This window comes from Pteronotus mesoamericanus, unplaced genomic scaffold (assembly GCF_021234165.1).
Source record: "Pteronotus mesoamericanus isolate MK-2021 breed Mesoamerican mustached bat unplaced genomic scaffold, CSHL_Meso_final scaffold_174, whole genome shotgun sequence".
Lineage (NCBI taxonomy): Eukaryota > Metazoa > Chordata > Mammalia > Chiroptera > Mormoopidae > Pteronotus > Pteronotus mesoamericanus.
In genome coordinates this window covers 44,981,575-44,996,156 of record NW_026555309.1, presented here as the reverse complement: position 1 = coordinate 44,996,156, position 14,582 = coordinate 44,981,575, and the positions used below count along the sequence as shown (strand labels likewise).

Below are 14,582 nucleotides of genomic sequence, written 5' to 3'. Positions count from 1 at the left end.
TCGTTGACACCGTGGGCCATCCACAAAACACCTTCGCTGTCTAATGGATGTTATTTACTGTGTGAAATTTAGCCCAGTTAGCAAAAATCGGTCAGCCTGGAGTAAATACATATGAATGTGTGTGTATGCATACAGGTATGCGTTTGGTGTTAATCCTTAATCCGCAATATTAATGCAGGGTCATACATAGTAAAGACAAAGCTGTAAATCGAATAGCAGGGATACACAAGTTTAATGATGAGAGTCAGGCAAAGAGTGATTAGCAGGAGAAAAACATTTCTTTTTTTGCCACAGTGTTAGGTAGGAAATGCCAGCATTTTTCTCCAGTTCCTATCAGAGCCATTAGGTAGGAATAGGACTGAGGTGGCAGCTCGGTTCTTGTCCCGCAGGGCCACATAGGGCCCGTAAGTCAACCCGAAGCCCAGGGCAGACCTGGGGAAGCGTCAGGGCTGAGGGGGGTGGGGCGGGGCGCTGTGCGGGGACCGGGCTGCTGGGTTTGGGAGCCGAGGGTGACCGGAGTCAGGATGGGCCGCAGGTGACCGGACAAGCCCAGAAGCCTGTGGGTCGGGATTGGAAAGGCAGGGGCTGCTGGGGGACTGGGCGGGCGAGCGCAGAGCCCAAGCTTGCGCGGGCTACTGGGGGAGGTTCCCGGGGAGGGGCCAGCGTGGGGGAGCCGGAGAGGTTTCTGGGGCAGCCCCCTGGCTCTGCAGCGAGATGGGGAAGGGCACGTGTGCGTGTGCTCTGGCTGGGCCCCGTCCCTGGGGACTCGGGCAGGCCCGGCGGGAAGCGGCCCCTGGGCTTTCCGGGGGGGGGGGGGGTCCTCGCGGTTTATCTCTGCACCTGGCCGGTGGCCTGCAGCGCGCCTAAGGTCCCTTTGTCAGGGGTCTTCTGATGGCCCCTCCTTCCCCTGGGAGCGCTCTTCCCTGCGGGTCACCTGCTTAACTCCCAGCCACCCTCAGGCCTCACTGACAGTCAGTTCTTCCAGGCGGTCCCCTCTGGGGACCTCAGCCTCAACGGAACCTTCTTTTTCCTTCCCTGGCCCCTGCTCTTCCCTGTACCGTGATCTGTAAGCACGTTCATAAGTAAACTGGGGCGGCGATTTCATGGCCACCTCTCCGGGCCCGGGCCCCATCAGGGCAGAGACCCTGCCGCTCCCGTGCCCCCGGCACACGCAGGCGTCCCGTGCACGCGTGTGATGGGGAACAAGCCTCACGGGCAGCTGCGGTGACATATGTGGGTTGACGTTTGTTGAATACAGTTTGTTTCTTGATCTAATTTTTGAATCAGACGAGCAAAACATGTTTCTTATGGAAACTGAAGCCCGTTCGCACAGCTCCGAGGGATTCAGGGCTTTTTGCTCAGCCTCCGTCGGGGGAGGGGCGGGCACGGGGCGGGGGGGGCCTGGGGGACTAAGGTGAGGGAGGGAGAGGGGGTGAAGGGGGCGCAGTGTGTGGGCGGACACAGTTACAGTGAGAAGGGAGCGTCCCTCCAGCCCTGTCTCCACGGCTGCTGGGGCCGCTTCTCAGAGAATTAGGCAGAAAGCCACTGAAGACCTGTCCCTGTGGGCAAAGGCAAATTGTATTCTCAGGACCCGAAGGGCATTTCTACCTATTTCTTGAAACAAACGTTTCTACTAGCTAGTTAGGAAAAGTCAGTGTTGGGACACAGAGGTGTCCTGTGTGTATTTCCCAGCTTACTGGGCGACTTATTATCATTTTAATCTTATTTGTGTTGCTGTGTATGAAGATTTTTGATGCTTCCTTTTGTTCAGACTTTTCCTGAACAATGGATTAAATCTTCCTTAGGAACTCTTAGGAAGGAGACAGGCAAGGCAGGTGGATTTGCTAAAAGGCAATAGTTGGTGTAATAAACTCTCAAATTGGTGAACTTCTTAAATAGAAGAGTGTTAAAAATTTTACCACTGGGTCCTATGTTGCAAATCTGCCTTAAAAATAAAACGATTTAGATTTTGTAGGAGGAGCAATTTGAATCACATGGAAATTATGATTTCTATAGTATTTAGTGGTAAGGAAATTTATACTCAGTCTTCCTGATAATTGCCTGGGGTAGGAAGTGGATCATTATCTATTTAAAAGAAGTCAGCAATGTGGTGTTTGGCCAATTCTAAAGTGAGAAGGCCTTCCTGATGTGGCTGTGTTGAGATTAGTTAAATTGGGTCGTTTTAAACGCCTGGCTGGGTTAGTCACGACTTTGATTTCAGTATCTTAATCCTTTTTAAAACTGCTTCTTTTGCTTTGGCATTTGGTCTTAGCTTCTTTTGACCATGTAGAAACAGTTCAGGGACTTGTCTTTCTCTCCTTTTGCCACATTTGCTTTGTTTATGCCATTTTTTCCCTTTGTTCTTTGTTGAAGCATTTTACAGCCAGTCCCAGGAGTCAAGTCCTTCCCCTGCAGGCGCAAGGAGGTGCCTGGGAGCGGGCGTGCTGTCTCCCTGGGCTTCCCACGCAGCCCGTGGGTTCCCCGGGAGGCTGGGTGAAGGTGCCGGCCTGATGCACCAGAAGGGAAGGGTTGAGGGGAAACACAGCCAGGAGCTTATGGGCACCTTGCTGCGCCTGCCAGGAAGGAGCCCTTTGATCGGAGCCTTAAACCTTGTCCCCGACTTTGCTCCTGAGCCCCTGCGCCCTGGGGCACACTGCACGGGACTGACATTTTGCTTTGGATTACTCTGCTTTGTATCTTCTTCCTAAAGGATTTTGAGGTGGAAAATATTTAAGACTGGAATATTGCTGCCCAAAGTGGAATGGAATAAATAACTCTGAAGTTCTGTGATCTTAAAGAGATACCTTTTAATGGCTCGGCAAACGAATTCCCACTTTTAATTTCAAATACGCTAACTTGTTTTGGAGGAGCAGCCCAAAAGTTTGCCAATAATCTTCTTTCTCACTTATCTGCTTTTCCGTACTTCCGTTATACTTTAGAGAAATATTGTGCTTTTTGGTTTAATGTCCTTGGCTGTTAGTAACAAAGCTCATCAAATATCAGCATTCCATTGAAAAAAAAATGTCTGAAACTCAAATACGTGCCATTGGAAGCATAATCTTCTTTTAACTTTGTTGTTATTTCAAAATGGGTCATTTAAAAAACTGCCTTTGCAGAAGAGAGAAATGCATGGAAAAGCATATCGCTTTGGAAGTCTTTTCTGGGGATAAGTAAAGAAATGTTTTGTGTTGCCCCGTGAGTTTGACAGTGGCGGCCTTGCCTTTGAATCCCCGAGTTTCCCGCTTACGTGAGCCTGCCCTGTCCCGTTGCCAGCGCCGCCCTGCAGCTCTGGTCTGACGCTCTGACTTTGGTGGCAGGCATGCACCGGGGCTGGGCTGCTGTGCAGATGCGTTTGCTCCACGAGCTGGTCTACGCCTCCCGCAGAATGGGGAACCCCGCCCTGTCCGTCCGGCACCTGTCCTTCCTCCTGCAGACCATGCTGGACTTCCTGTCGGATCAAGGTGAGTGGCCGCGAACTCGGTTTTCCGAGCGAGCACGGAGGAGAACACCCTTACCGCCTGCCCCGCGCGCACGGGCCCCCGGGTGGGGATTGGGTAGGTGGGGGTGGGTGTCGGCCCTGGTTGTTTGTCGGGGAAAAAGATGCCGTGTCCACCGTGTGCCTCGCGGCCGCGGCTCCCCGGGCCCCTCTCCGCGTATGTGCTGCTGTCCTCTCCGCCCGTTGGCCTCCCGCCTGGGCCCCCTGTTCTGCCTGCGTCCTGTGAACTGCAGTTGTCAGCGCATCACCTCGATGTCGAGAAGTGTGCCCTTCGTACGAACACAGCGCAGTGAATCATCACAAAGTGATCACCCCCGTCCCCAGCGCCAGGCGGCAGACGTGCCTGGAACCACAAGCCCCCCCTGCACCCTTCGGCCCCCTCTCCCCTCAAGGGCGTCTGCCGGCTGACTCTGGGAGGGGTCCTGCGGGTCTCTGTCCCCTCGCCAAGGCCGCTTGCTCCTGGGTTCTCTCCTCCCCCACCCTCTCCTTCCCCACTTCCTGGGTGTCACCTGGATTTGGGGTTTCAGTCATCGTCTGGAGCCCCTCCTGGGTCCCAGAGCTGTGCATTTCGCTGCTGGCAGGACGACCCCCTTGCGTGGTCCGACGGTTGGCAGTTGAAAGTTGGCACGTCAGCGACGGGGCTCCTTGCCTCCCCCGCCCGCCCTTCCTGCCTGCTGCTCCCACCCACCCGCCTGGGGCCAGTGCGTGTTGCGGGCTGGGTTCTGCAGGGCGCTCTCTGTGGAGACGACGGAGGTGAAGTGCTCCCGGGGTCCTCTCCTTGGGAGGGCGCAGAGGCGGCGTGGGCGGGGGGCAGCGGGTCTCAGTGCAGTGTCCGCAGCGGAGAGCAGTGTTGGAGAGGGCAGCCCCCCGCCCCCGGGGACTCCGTCGCCCCATCCTGGGGGGCACGTTGTGGTTGTCCGCTGCCGTGCGGCCCCGCTCCAGGTGTCCGGGTCTGACCTTAGCCGCCCAGCCTCTGTCTTCCTCACCCCGCATCCCAGTGCTCACAGGTCCCAGCTCCTCTGACATTTTAACATCAAAATGCATTTCCCCCGCTTTCCCTTTCTCGCTCTCCCCCCACCCCTCTTCCCTGACCGGCCTCTCTTTCCGGCCGGTTGTGCAGGCCGCTTGGCGCCAGGATGCTCCAGGAGCGTGTCTCTCCCGGGTGGCCAAGGCCTCGCCGCAGGAACGCCAGTGGAGTGTTTGTAACAGAGCTGACTCTAAGACCTAATGATCATTAGCCTCAAACCAGGGGCTCGAGTTGCCGTCTGAGTGTCCTTGCTACATGAGGGAGAGGCCCCGTGTCATGGCCCCTGTCCCTGCTGTCACATCCAGACGTAGCACGGGTTTGAGCAGCAAGAGTTGAGCCCCCCAGCTCTGGATGACGCTCCAGGGCGGCCGCAGAGTCTGGCTGGACTCCTCTTGTGTCATCCCTTCCCCTTGGGTGTCCTTGGACCGTGTTCACTGAATGTCATGTGTGCCCTTGCCTGGCCCTTCTCTGCCCAGCCTGCCCCACCCCCTTGGCAGCCCCTTTGCTGCGTCAGCGATCTTTTCCGTGAGCGCTGGTGATGGACGACGTGTCCTCCTCGCTGGACCTCAGTGTCCTCGTGGCACGGGCCATGTCCTGTGGTCATGTGTGTCCTTGTGTGGAGAAGCCATCGCTCTCTGGGTGGGACTTTGGTGATCAAGCAAGGGGCTGCCTGACTGTGGTCCCCAGTGGCGGCTTCAGTGTGGCAGTGAGTTGCGTTCCTCTTCCTGCCCCTGCAGGGTCGGCCCTGGAGCCGTGGGGTCAGCCTGGAAGCTGGTGAGGTGCATGGTTGCACGTGGGCCTCTTTGAAGGGACAGAGGGACCGACGAGGCAGAGTCCCAGAACCGCCGGGCCTAGCGCTGGGGAGGCTGGCGCTCTGGGGTGACCAGGGCCTGCATCCGTCCATGGTCACGGTATTGCATTCTGGCCCGTGGAGCAGTGACTGGCCCCCACGACCCAGCCACTGAGAAGGCGCAGTGTCCACGCGGTGTCCTGTCCAAGTGGACTCCTCACTGGGCCTGAGAGGCGTGAGTGTCCCTTCCCCCTCTGGTCACAGGTCCGTTCTCCCCTGGTGCCACCTTCCTCACATGGCTCCCATCGATGTGTGTGGTCCTGTGGCAGGGCCCATGCCCGCCCTACCTGCTTCGACCTAGAATTTTTTTCCTTCCATACACACCGGCTCCCACTCCCAGGTGACCCCCAGGCCTGCACTCAGTCGCCAGGGAGACCAGCTCGGTCAGCCCCCTCCTTCCTGCCCCCACCCTCACCTGGGAGAACCAGCACCATCGGCGCCCGCCCTCCTCCGCAGGCTGCCCGAGAGGGGCCTGCCGGGTGCCTGCCACCACACGGGCCAGCAATCTGAGCGCACTGTGTTTAGAAGGAGGGGAGCTTGGGACGTTCGCCACTGTTGGTCACATTGCTGTCTCCTTAGAGGCCTGTGTGCAATGGCATTTGGTTAATTGCAATCTTCAGAGTGAAGACAAGAGCTATGAGGTCTAAAGGGCTCTCTCTGTTAACCTCGCCCTCTGATTGCCATAACCTCAGATCAATAATTAGGCTCTGCCCAGGCCTCTGTTTTTTCATTTGCACAACTAGGATGTTGTGCATCGTGGTGGCTTGTTATTATTTTAATGATGGATACTTTAATTTGTCGGATGGCCTTTCTCCTGGAGAGCTCATGGCACTGCTCATGGCATCGATAGTTAACATTTCTCAGTATCGCTGCACGGAAATCAACTATGGACCAGGAGAGCAGCCGAGAGGGAAGGTCCTAGTGGGCCTGAGGCGGGGTCTTTCTCGCGTCTTGTCACATGTGGGCCTGTCCTGGCTGTGTGGGTGACGGTGATTCGTTCTGGGGGGCCTTGCCCTCCCCTCCCCTCCCTGCACCCTCTGACGGGGGTGGGTGTGGGGACAGGTGCTCCCAGGGAAAGGCTGTTTCTCCCCAGGACTGGTTTCATTTTTTACGACTTACGACCTGTTACCTTCAATAGCGTCGATGCAGGGTCCCTTTGGGCGGTGCTCCCCGACTGGCGTGGGGCCCGCGTGGCCTCAGGGCAGCAGGGTGCTGAGCTCTGTGGGCTGTGAGTGCAGACCCACCGGGGCACTGGGTGGAAAGGGGGCGCCCGCCCGTGGATGGCTCGGAGTGGCCACGCCACCGCTCTCGCGGGCCGACTCTCGGTTCCACCCTGGGCTCTGGCCCCCGAAATTCTGGCAGCTCCAAACACCACAGGGGTCCTGTTCTGCTGCTTTCGTGCCTGCCCTCTGTAGCCACACGGATTTCTGTCCCGGTCGGTCCAGGGTCGGTCCCCTCTCTGACAGCAGCACTTGCTCTGGGGGGGGGGGCCCAGCCGGGGTGCCTGCTGCTGTCACACTCTCCCCACCCTGCCCGCCCAGCTCGTAAGCTCCTCCGGGGCTCCTCTTGCAGCGCTCGGGCAAGAGGACCTCGTGGGTAGCTGCTTGGTGTCGCTCAGGTCTCACCTCAGGTGGTGAGAGGCCTCCCAGGACCTCCCAACCCCAGGCAGCACCGCCCTCCCCCACGCCCCTCCCGCTGTGCTTCCCATCGCCCTGTGCCTGCGTGTGCGCCAAGCGCTGCGGGGTGGCAGCCTGCGGGTTCAGCCTGAGCTCAGATCCTTCCTCCCTTCCGGGCTGGGCGACTTTAAGCCTCGGCCTTCTTGCCCGTTTTATTTTGTAGGAATGAAACTCCATCTCCCATGTGTCGCTAGCGTCTTTGTGGGAGCAGGAGGGACAGGAGGTGGGAGGGGCTTCCTGTGAAGGGCAGGGCTGCGCCCCCACCCCCCGACCGTGGGGGTCGCTCCTCCTCCTCTCCTTCTCCTCCCCCCCCCCCCCGTGCCCTTGGTGCCGTTCGCCCGTCCTGTCCACCAGCTTCTGCATTGCCACGGTCCTGGGTTTGAGTGCCCCCGTCGCTGTGACTTTGGACAAATAGTTTAACCTCTTTCAGCCCTGGCTCTCCTACCTGCACAGTCTAGGTCAGTGCTGCCTCCCAGGGCCACTTGTCTTGCGTTCTGTGCTGAGCCAAGTGCCCCGCCGAGGGCCTGACACAGGGTGGGCTTTTTTTGTGGAGACCGTTTTGGGTGCTTATCCCTGGAGGGGGGGCGGGGGTACCCTGGTTGAGGCAGAGAGAGGGGTTGGTGTAAGTACACGGACATGGGAGCACCACGGGCACGGGGACAGTCTTTTCAGGGGCAGGGGAATGGCTTGAGCAACGAATGCTCCACGAAGGTGACCGTGACCTTGACGAACAAGTGGGGGGCCTCTGCCAGGCTGCACCGAGCGGGAGGCTAGTCTCAGGTAGAAGGGCGCGGCTGCATTCTGGTGCTGTTGCAGGCGTGCGGCGCGCTTGGGGGAGTGTTAGGTCAGCCGTGTGGCAGTGACTGTCGTCTGGGATTTTGGGAAGCCAAGTGGATGATCGGCAGTTGTACAGCATGGCCCAGCAACTCCACTCCCGGGCGTGCGCTCGCGAGGTTTGGAAGCGGGTCCGCGCAGAACCCTGTGCGCCGACGCCCATGGCGGTTCTGTGCGTGATTGGCCCCCAAGTGGAGACAATGGGCAGCTCAGGGCCGATAAATGAGCAAAGGGGCCCAGTGGCAGCCTGGGCTGCTCCTTCTCTGCCGCACCCCGTCCCCACCTCTACTCTCCTCCCTCTGTTCCTGCCTGCCTTCGCTCGGAGGGAAGCTGCCCATCCCTCATTTGTCCATCAGTCACGTCTCAGCAGACATGCCCTGTTTATTTTTTCTAGGAAGCTTTTCTTGGTCCCCCAGACGAGCTCGTCCCCTGAAGCAGTCCCCCGGGAGTATGGCGCTTGCCCATTGGAGCACCTTTCACCCACTACATTTTGATTACTTATTTAATCAACTGGCTCCCCGCGGAGGCCGCCGGCTCCCTGAAGGCACGCTGTCTAACTGCCCTGCCTGTCACCCAGGGACATGTGTTTGGCACGCACAGATTGTTGAGTGCACGGATAGGGAGTGTTTTTCCTTTTTAAGAAACAACTTGATTGAGGTTTGATTCATATGCCACACAATTTGCTTATTTAAAACGTACACCAGTTCTTCAGGACATTCACAGATAAGTGCACCTATCGCCACAGTCAATTTTAAAACCATTTGATCACCTCAAAAAGAAACCCTGCGCCCTAAAGCTGCCTAGCAGCTCATGTTGGCACTCACATCTTGCTCAGTGCATTAATAATAAATACTTATTTTTTACTTTTTTTTTTAATCTTCACCCGAGAACATCTTTTCATTGCTTTCAGAGGGAGAGGAAGGGGGAGAGAAGCATCGGTTCGTTGCCTCCTGTCAGCGTCTGGACCGGGGGCTGTATGCGCCTGGACCAGGGGTCAAATCCCCGACCTAGGTACACGCCTTGACCAGGAATCGAACGCACAACCTTTTGGTTATGGGATGATGCTCCAACCAACTGAGCCACATCAGCCAGGGCATAAATACTTTTTTAAAATTTGCTTTCTTTTTCTTTTCTGTTTGTTTTTGCTGTTCCTGCTAATGCTGTGGTGAACATCTTTAGGCCTTCAGCTTTCTGAGCAGGAGAGCGTATAGGGAGAAGGTTTGCCAGGTCAGCACAGTGAACGTTTTTATTGCTGTTGAAACCTATTGGCAGTTTGCCTTGTGGAAGGATGGTTCTAATTACAGGCCCAGCAGCATTGTGCTAATATAATGTATACACAATGTTGGCTGACTGCTTTACTTTGTATCTTCTCAGTAACTTGCAAGGCCCCGGTGTTTTCCCTCCCTGTTTGTTTACTAATTGTATCTCTTTTATGTAAACTCTTGTACAGCCTTCTGATGGCTTTCCTGTCCAATGAGGAAGGCAGGTAGTGTCCTGGCCACTGTGCTGAGAGGCCTGTTGTGCCTCGAGCTGCTAATTAAGTAGTTTGCCCAAAGTCCTTTTAGTTACTAAGGGCAAAGCCAAGTCCAGAACCCAGCTCATAGCCCCAGTCCAAAGCTATGGGTATAGCTGGTGTGAACTACGCTCTGTGCGTCATGTACCTGGGGGGAGGCACCCCCCAAAGTGCTCTGCTTGTTTCTGGAATAAAGCTGGAGGGGTCAGGAAAAGCTCTTTGAACACTATGATAAGTCTCCTTAACTTGAAATTTGAAACTATTGCTGGAACTCGGAGCAGCATGTTTACATTACAGATGATTCACTTCGGACCAGCCTTAGTTTTGAAGGTGCATTTAAATAGTGTTTTACCTGAGATGACCCTGTCATTTGTTCACATTTAAAAAAATGGGTCAGCAGAGACAATACAGCCCAACTAATCCTTCTGTGCCCCACCCCCCCATGGATAGATTTAGTTTTCAGGACACATGGGGAAGAGCATGCGTCTTCCACAAGGGCTCAGGCCATGTTTCATTTCTTTAAAGGAAAAAAGAAACCACTCATTGAACTTGGACACCAGTTCAGAACAGCCTTCCCCTGCAGAGGGTGTTGTCCGTGGGAAAGGAAGAAGTGCCGCTTTGGAAAGGGTGCAGCCGTCAGAACCGCCATATTGGGCAGGGTGCAGAACGCACCCGTGCGTGGCGTTGACAGCCGCGCTGTCACAGAGGGGTCCCCCCATGCTTGCCAGCGTGGTGAGGGCACTGGACTCAGGCTGCTGCTGTCGGGGCCAGAGACTGAGCTCAGCCCCCAGCACAGCAAGGATGAGTGGGGATTTGGCGCCAGCAGCAGAGGGAGGGAGGCGAGGATGGAAAGTTACTGAGAGGAGACGGCAGGGGCGGGGGGGGGCAGGGGGGGTTCTGGCCGAGCTGTCCCGACAGGGTCTGTGTGGAGGCAGGCCAAGGACTCAGCCCTCAAGGGCGGGGGTGAGGCGCTTGAGCAGGTGCAGCGGGTGATTCAATATCAAGGGTGGTGGGGGCCGCGGCTCCTGTAGAACTGATCCCAGTCAAAGGGCTCGGAGGAGCCCGCCTGCGGTTTGGCCAAGGAGAGGCTTTGTGCGCCCACACACACCCCTGCGCACACGCCGTCTGTGATAGGGACTGGGCTGCGCATTTGCGTGGGAGCGGCCGTTTCGGGCTGTGCTGTGGGGCCCTGAATCCCTCAGGCAGGCACCCGGCCGCCCGCCGGGGAGGGACGGAGAGTGGGAAGGCGGCAAGGACAAGCCGGAGCCCTCCAGGCTGAGCCAGGCCGGCCTCTCAGCCGCCCGCATCCCCAGCCTCGGTGGCTGCAGCGGGGTTCCTGCAGGAGAGGCCGGCGGTTGATGCGGCACCGCCTGGGCCAGGGGTGGGGAGGCCGGGGTGGGGGGCAGTGGGGGCACTGCCCCTCCAGCGAGGCCTGAGCACTGAGGCCGCCGGTCCCTGTGTCTTCAGGTCCCATGCACACTGGTGACTCAGAGCTGCGCGGGGAAGGGGATTCTGGGACTTGTCGTTTTAGCCAGGACAGCCGGACACAACCGGGAAGGTTTCACATCGGAACCACTGGCTGCTTTCAGGAGGCAGACCCTCCCCATTGAGAGAAGCTTTCTCCTCTCCCCTCCCCTCCTCCCTCCCCTCCGTCTGCTCCCTCCCCTCCCTCCCTTCGGTCTCTCTAGCATATTTGGTTCTCTGCTGCTTGTTGTAATGCCAGGAACAACTCTGCGTTTTGCTCTCTGGTTTGCATGCCCGAAGGCGCCGATGTAGACCAGCTGGGCAGGAGCAATCCCCTACCACGCTGTCCCCGTCCTTCTCTGCTGCTTGGAAACTGTGGACCTGAGATTATGGGATGCTTTTCGATTGAGAGTGACTTGTGAAGAGGGTGAGAAGAAATGGAATCACCATTTCCTTGAAACACGTAGGGCTTTACCCTGAAGTAGGTAGGTTTTTGAGTTGTGAGAGCGATCACAGCGGACTGCAGGGCTCATGAAGGACGCATCTCAAGGTTTTGGGCAGTGCTGTGCGGAGGGTGAGGGACGAGGGAGGGGTGAACAGTCACACAGGAGGAGGCCTCTTCATCCGCCCCCCCACCCCCCAACACGTAGGTGGATGCCCAGCTCTCCTGAGGTGGATGCCGCGCTGGAAGCAGGCAGCGCCTAGAGCTGCCTCGGCCTGGCCTCGAGGCTCATGGCGGGGAGCCAGGCAGGGCTGCGGGGCGGAGTCACAGTGGGGCCTGAGGGCTCCTTTGTGTGAGGCCTTCCAGACGCCCCCTGTGACACAGGGACCTACAAACCCGGGGGGCCTGGGGTTGGCAGGTCGCAGCTGGGCGGGCTGCCGGCGCCCTCCGTGCTGAGGAGCAGGGTGTCCCGCACGCGAGGCAAGGGGCGTCGTCAGCGTGCTTGTCAGGTCACCTCGTCCTTCGTCCTGGGGTCGGGCATGAACCAGAGACACGGAGTTGGGTCCGTTTGGACTTGGGAGACAGGGCAAAAATGGAAGCTGCTGCCTGGACAGCGTGGCAGTCGTGTGCCAACACGGCCAGTTCTCCTCGCTCCCTGATGGTTCCGGCTCCCGCTTCCTCTCCCCGAAGCCCGTCCGCATGTCACACGGCCCTGGGGGGACCAGCCCAGGGGCCAGGCGGGCTGGGAGGGGCTGCTAAGGGCGGTTGCCAGCGGGGTGCGCAGCTGGTGCCGCCAGCCCCGTCCCGCCTCCTCTGTCATTCGTTTGGTCGGGAGGGGACGCGCAGAGCCCCCCAGTCACCACAGAGGGGTTGCCGTGTCCTCGAGAGGCCCCTGTCACGTGGGGAGCGGTTTTTCCCAAGTCGAACTTGTGGCCTGCCGCCCGAGGAGATTCCCCATGGTCAGTGGGGTCACGCATGTGCTGAGTCAGGCAAGACCGGGAGTCGTGCCACCTCGGTGATGGGGCTCGTGAGACGCTGTGTATTTACTTACTTACGCATCATTTATTTGTTTGTTTTCACACTCCCAGGGGAGTATCCAGGGAGAGCCAGGGGGGCATGTCTGTGCCGCATGGAGCCCGGGGAGGAAACGGTCACACACAGCTCGGCCTCTGGGGCTCGGACAGGAAGTGACTTTTTTTTTTTTTTTGGTGAAGTGCTTTTACTGAGAAGCGTCCCAGGAGGCTGATGTGAGGGCGGAGTCTGCCGAAGCCCCCTCCACGGAGCACGGGCGGCAGGTGCTGGCCTGCAGGGTCCGGTGAGGCTCAAAATGGGTGTGCGGCGCCCCCACCCCGGCCCCCCCGGCCACGGTCCACCCCGCGCCCTCGCTCCCCGCAGTCAGACGCTTCCTGTGAATTACAACGCACTTTGTAAAATAATCCTGGGTATTTTAATATATGTTTTTCGCTTCACCTTGTCACTGAGCGCGCGCAGGCCTCGGCGCGCCTTCTCCTTGAGCTCCAGGCGGCACAGCGCGCGGGGCTGCAGCGTAGGCTCTGGGGCAGCGAGGGCCATAGCTTTTAAATTCGAAGGCAGCACGTCATATTTTGCTTACTCTTTTCTATTCCTGACGTGCTTTCTTTCCTCTTGCATTTTTCCTGCAGGTGGCACGTGTGGTTTCTTTGGAGTTTTGATTGGTTGTGTTTCACTTTTCTCCTGGGGGTGGGCAAAGGGAGGAGAAGCACGTGGCTGGGGGAGCCCTGGGGGGCTCTTCGGTAAAGGGCGTGACTCCTTCCCACGGCAGTCCGTGCAGCGCCTGTTGTTTGTTCAGAAACAGTCCGGAGCGGTTGGACAAGCCCCGCAAAGAGGAAGGGAAGCTCGAACCCCTCTTCCGTGGGGAGGTAAACGCTGCGCAGTGCGGCCTGCTGGTGAGAGGCCCTCTTGGGGGGAAGCCGGCCCGTAAACCAGTGAGGGGAGGAAAGCCATCAGTGTGTCCCAGATGTGTGTGTTAGTGGGCTTACTGGTTATGGGAAAATGCCGATTTGCCAAGTTTTTAGGGAACCAAATGCCACATCCCGGGGGGGCATGAAAGAGGCTGTTCTATAGCTTCCTGAGGGACCCCGTCTCCGCTGGCCACGGGGGAGTCCGCGCGGTGTGCACTCTTCAGTGTGGAGCAGTGTCCTGTGTCTTCTTGGCTTGCTTGCTGCCTGCCGAACTGAGCGCCATCCTTCCACCGCCCGGCCTGACCCGGCCCCGACCCGGCCCCGACCCGGCCCGACCCGGCCTGGAACGCAGAGCACGCCCTCCGGCGCCTCCCCGTCGCCAGGCGCCCTTCCTCACCCACCTTCTGCCCAGATTGCAACAGTGCGAGACACCACGCCTCCAGTTTGTCCCTAGGCCAGTGGATCCCTCTCAGCTGAAAGGCAGCAGTCATTTGGTTGAAAGACAAGGATTGGATGAGATAGAAAATGTCAGATTTAAAGTATTCAGCTTCTCCTCCATCGTGTCATCAGCTCGTTAATTGGCTGCTCAGCCCAGAGACGCTGTGCGATGAGCGAGAAGGCCACCATTGTCATTGCCTGGGTGGGGTGGGTCCTCGGCCTCTCATTTTACTGTGTCTCCGCGCGGAGTGGGGCAGCCATTGAGGGACGTTATGCATCTTCTGAGTGTGTCCTACGGTCCTCATTTTCACCTGCCTGTCTTGGTCCCCAGTTCCACCTCCACGGTCACAGCTGCAGCGCAGAAGGTGGGGTGGCCTGAGGCGGTCAGGACCGGCCTCGCTGCCCCGGCAACGTTGGAGATGGCTATTGAACAGAATCTTTTGTTACATTGTAACTTGTGGTCGTTATGTTAAAAGATCAAAAAGGTTTTCTACTTTTGCCGTGGCCGGTGTGGCGCCATTGGCTGGAGCGTCGTCCCAGAGACCGACAGGCCGCCCGCTCAGGCTGCGGTCCGGGCAGCCACCGGGGCCGCGGGCCGTTCCCTGCCTGGCCATGCCTTGGGGGTGGCGGTCGGTGTTCCTCTCTCACTCCCTCTCTCCCTACCAGCAGGGAGAAGACGCCCTTGGGTGAGGACAGATGAAAAATCACGAAACTAAAAAAAGGCTGTTCACTTTAAATGCTAAGTGATGCCACCTCAGGGATGGGGCTTAGAAGCACGTTTGTTTCACGCACACACTTCTCCTCAGGGAAGAAGCCTGAGCAGCCGGGAGAGAAGCTTTTGGTTTCCAAAAAATAACGGAATCGGTGTTACATAAAAGCGATTGTTTGAGTTAAGAAAGACA

The 14,582-nt window shown here is 57.8% G+C and overlaps 1 protein-coding gene across 6 annotated transcripts in view; it reads left to right on the top strand.

Moving 5' to 3' along the window:
- TRAPPC9 (trafficking protein particle complex subunit 9) overlaps positions 1-14,582 on the top strand; it is a 258,056-nt gene that overhangs the window by 38,015 nt on the left and 205,459 nt on the right. For all 6 annotated transcript variants that reach the window (XM_054590526.1, XM_054590529.1, XM_054590528.1 and 3 more), the window contains one exon: positions 3,318-3,461. In XM_054590526.1, the coding sequence (XP_054446501.1) occupies positions 3,318-3,461 (144 nt within the window). The remainder of the gene's footprint in view (positions 1-3,317; positions 3,462-14,582) is intronic.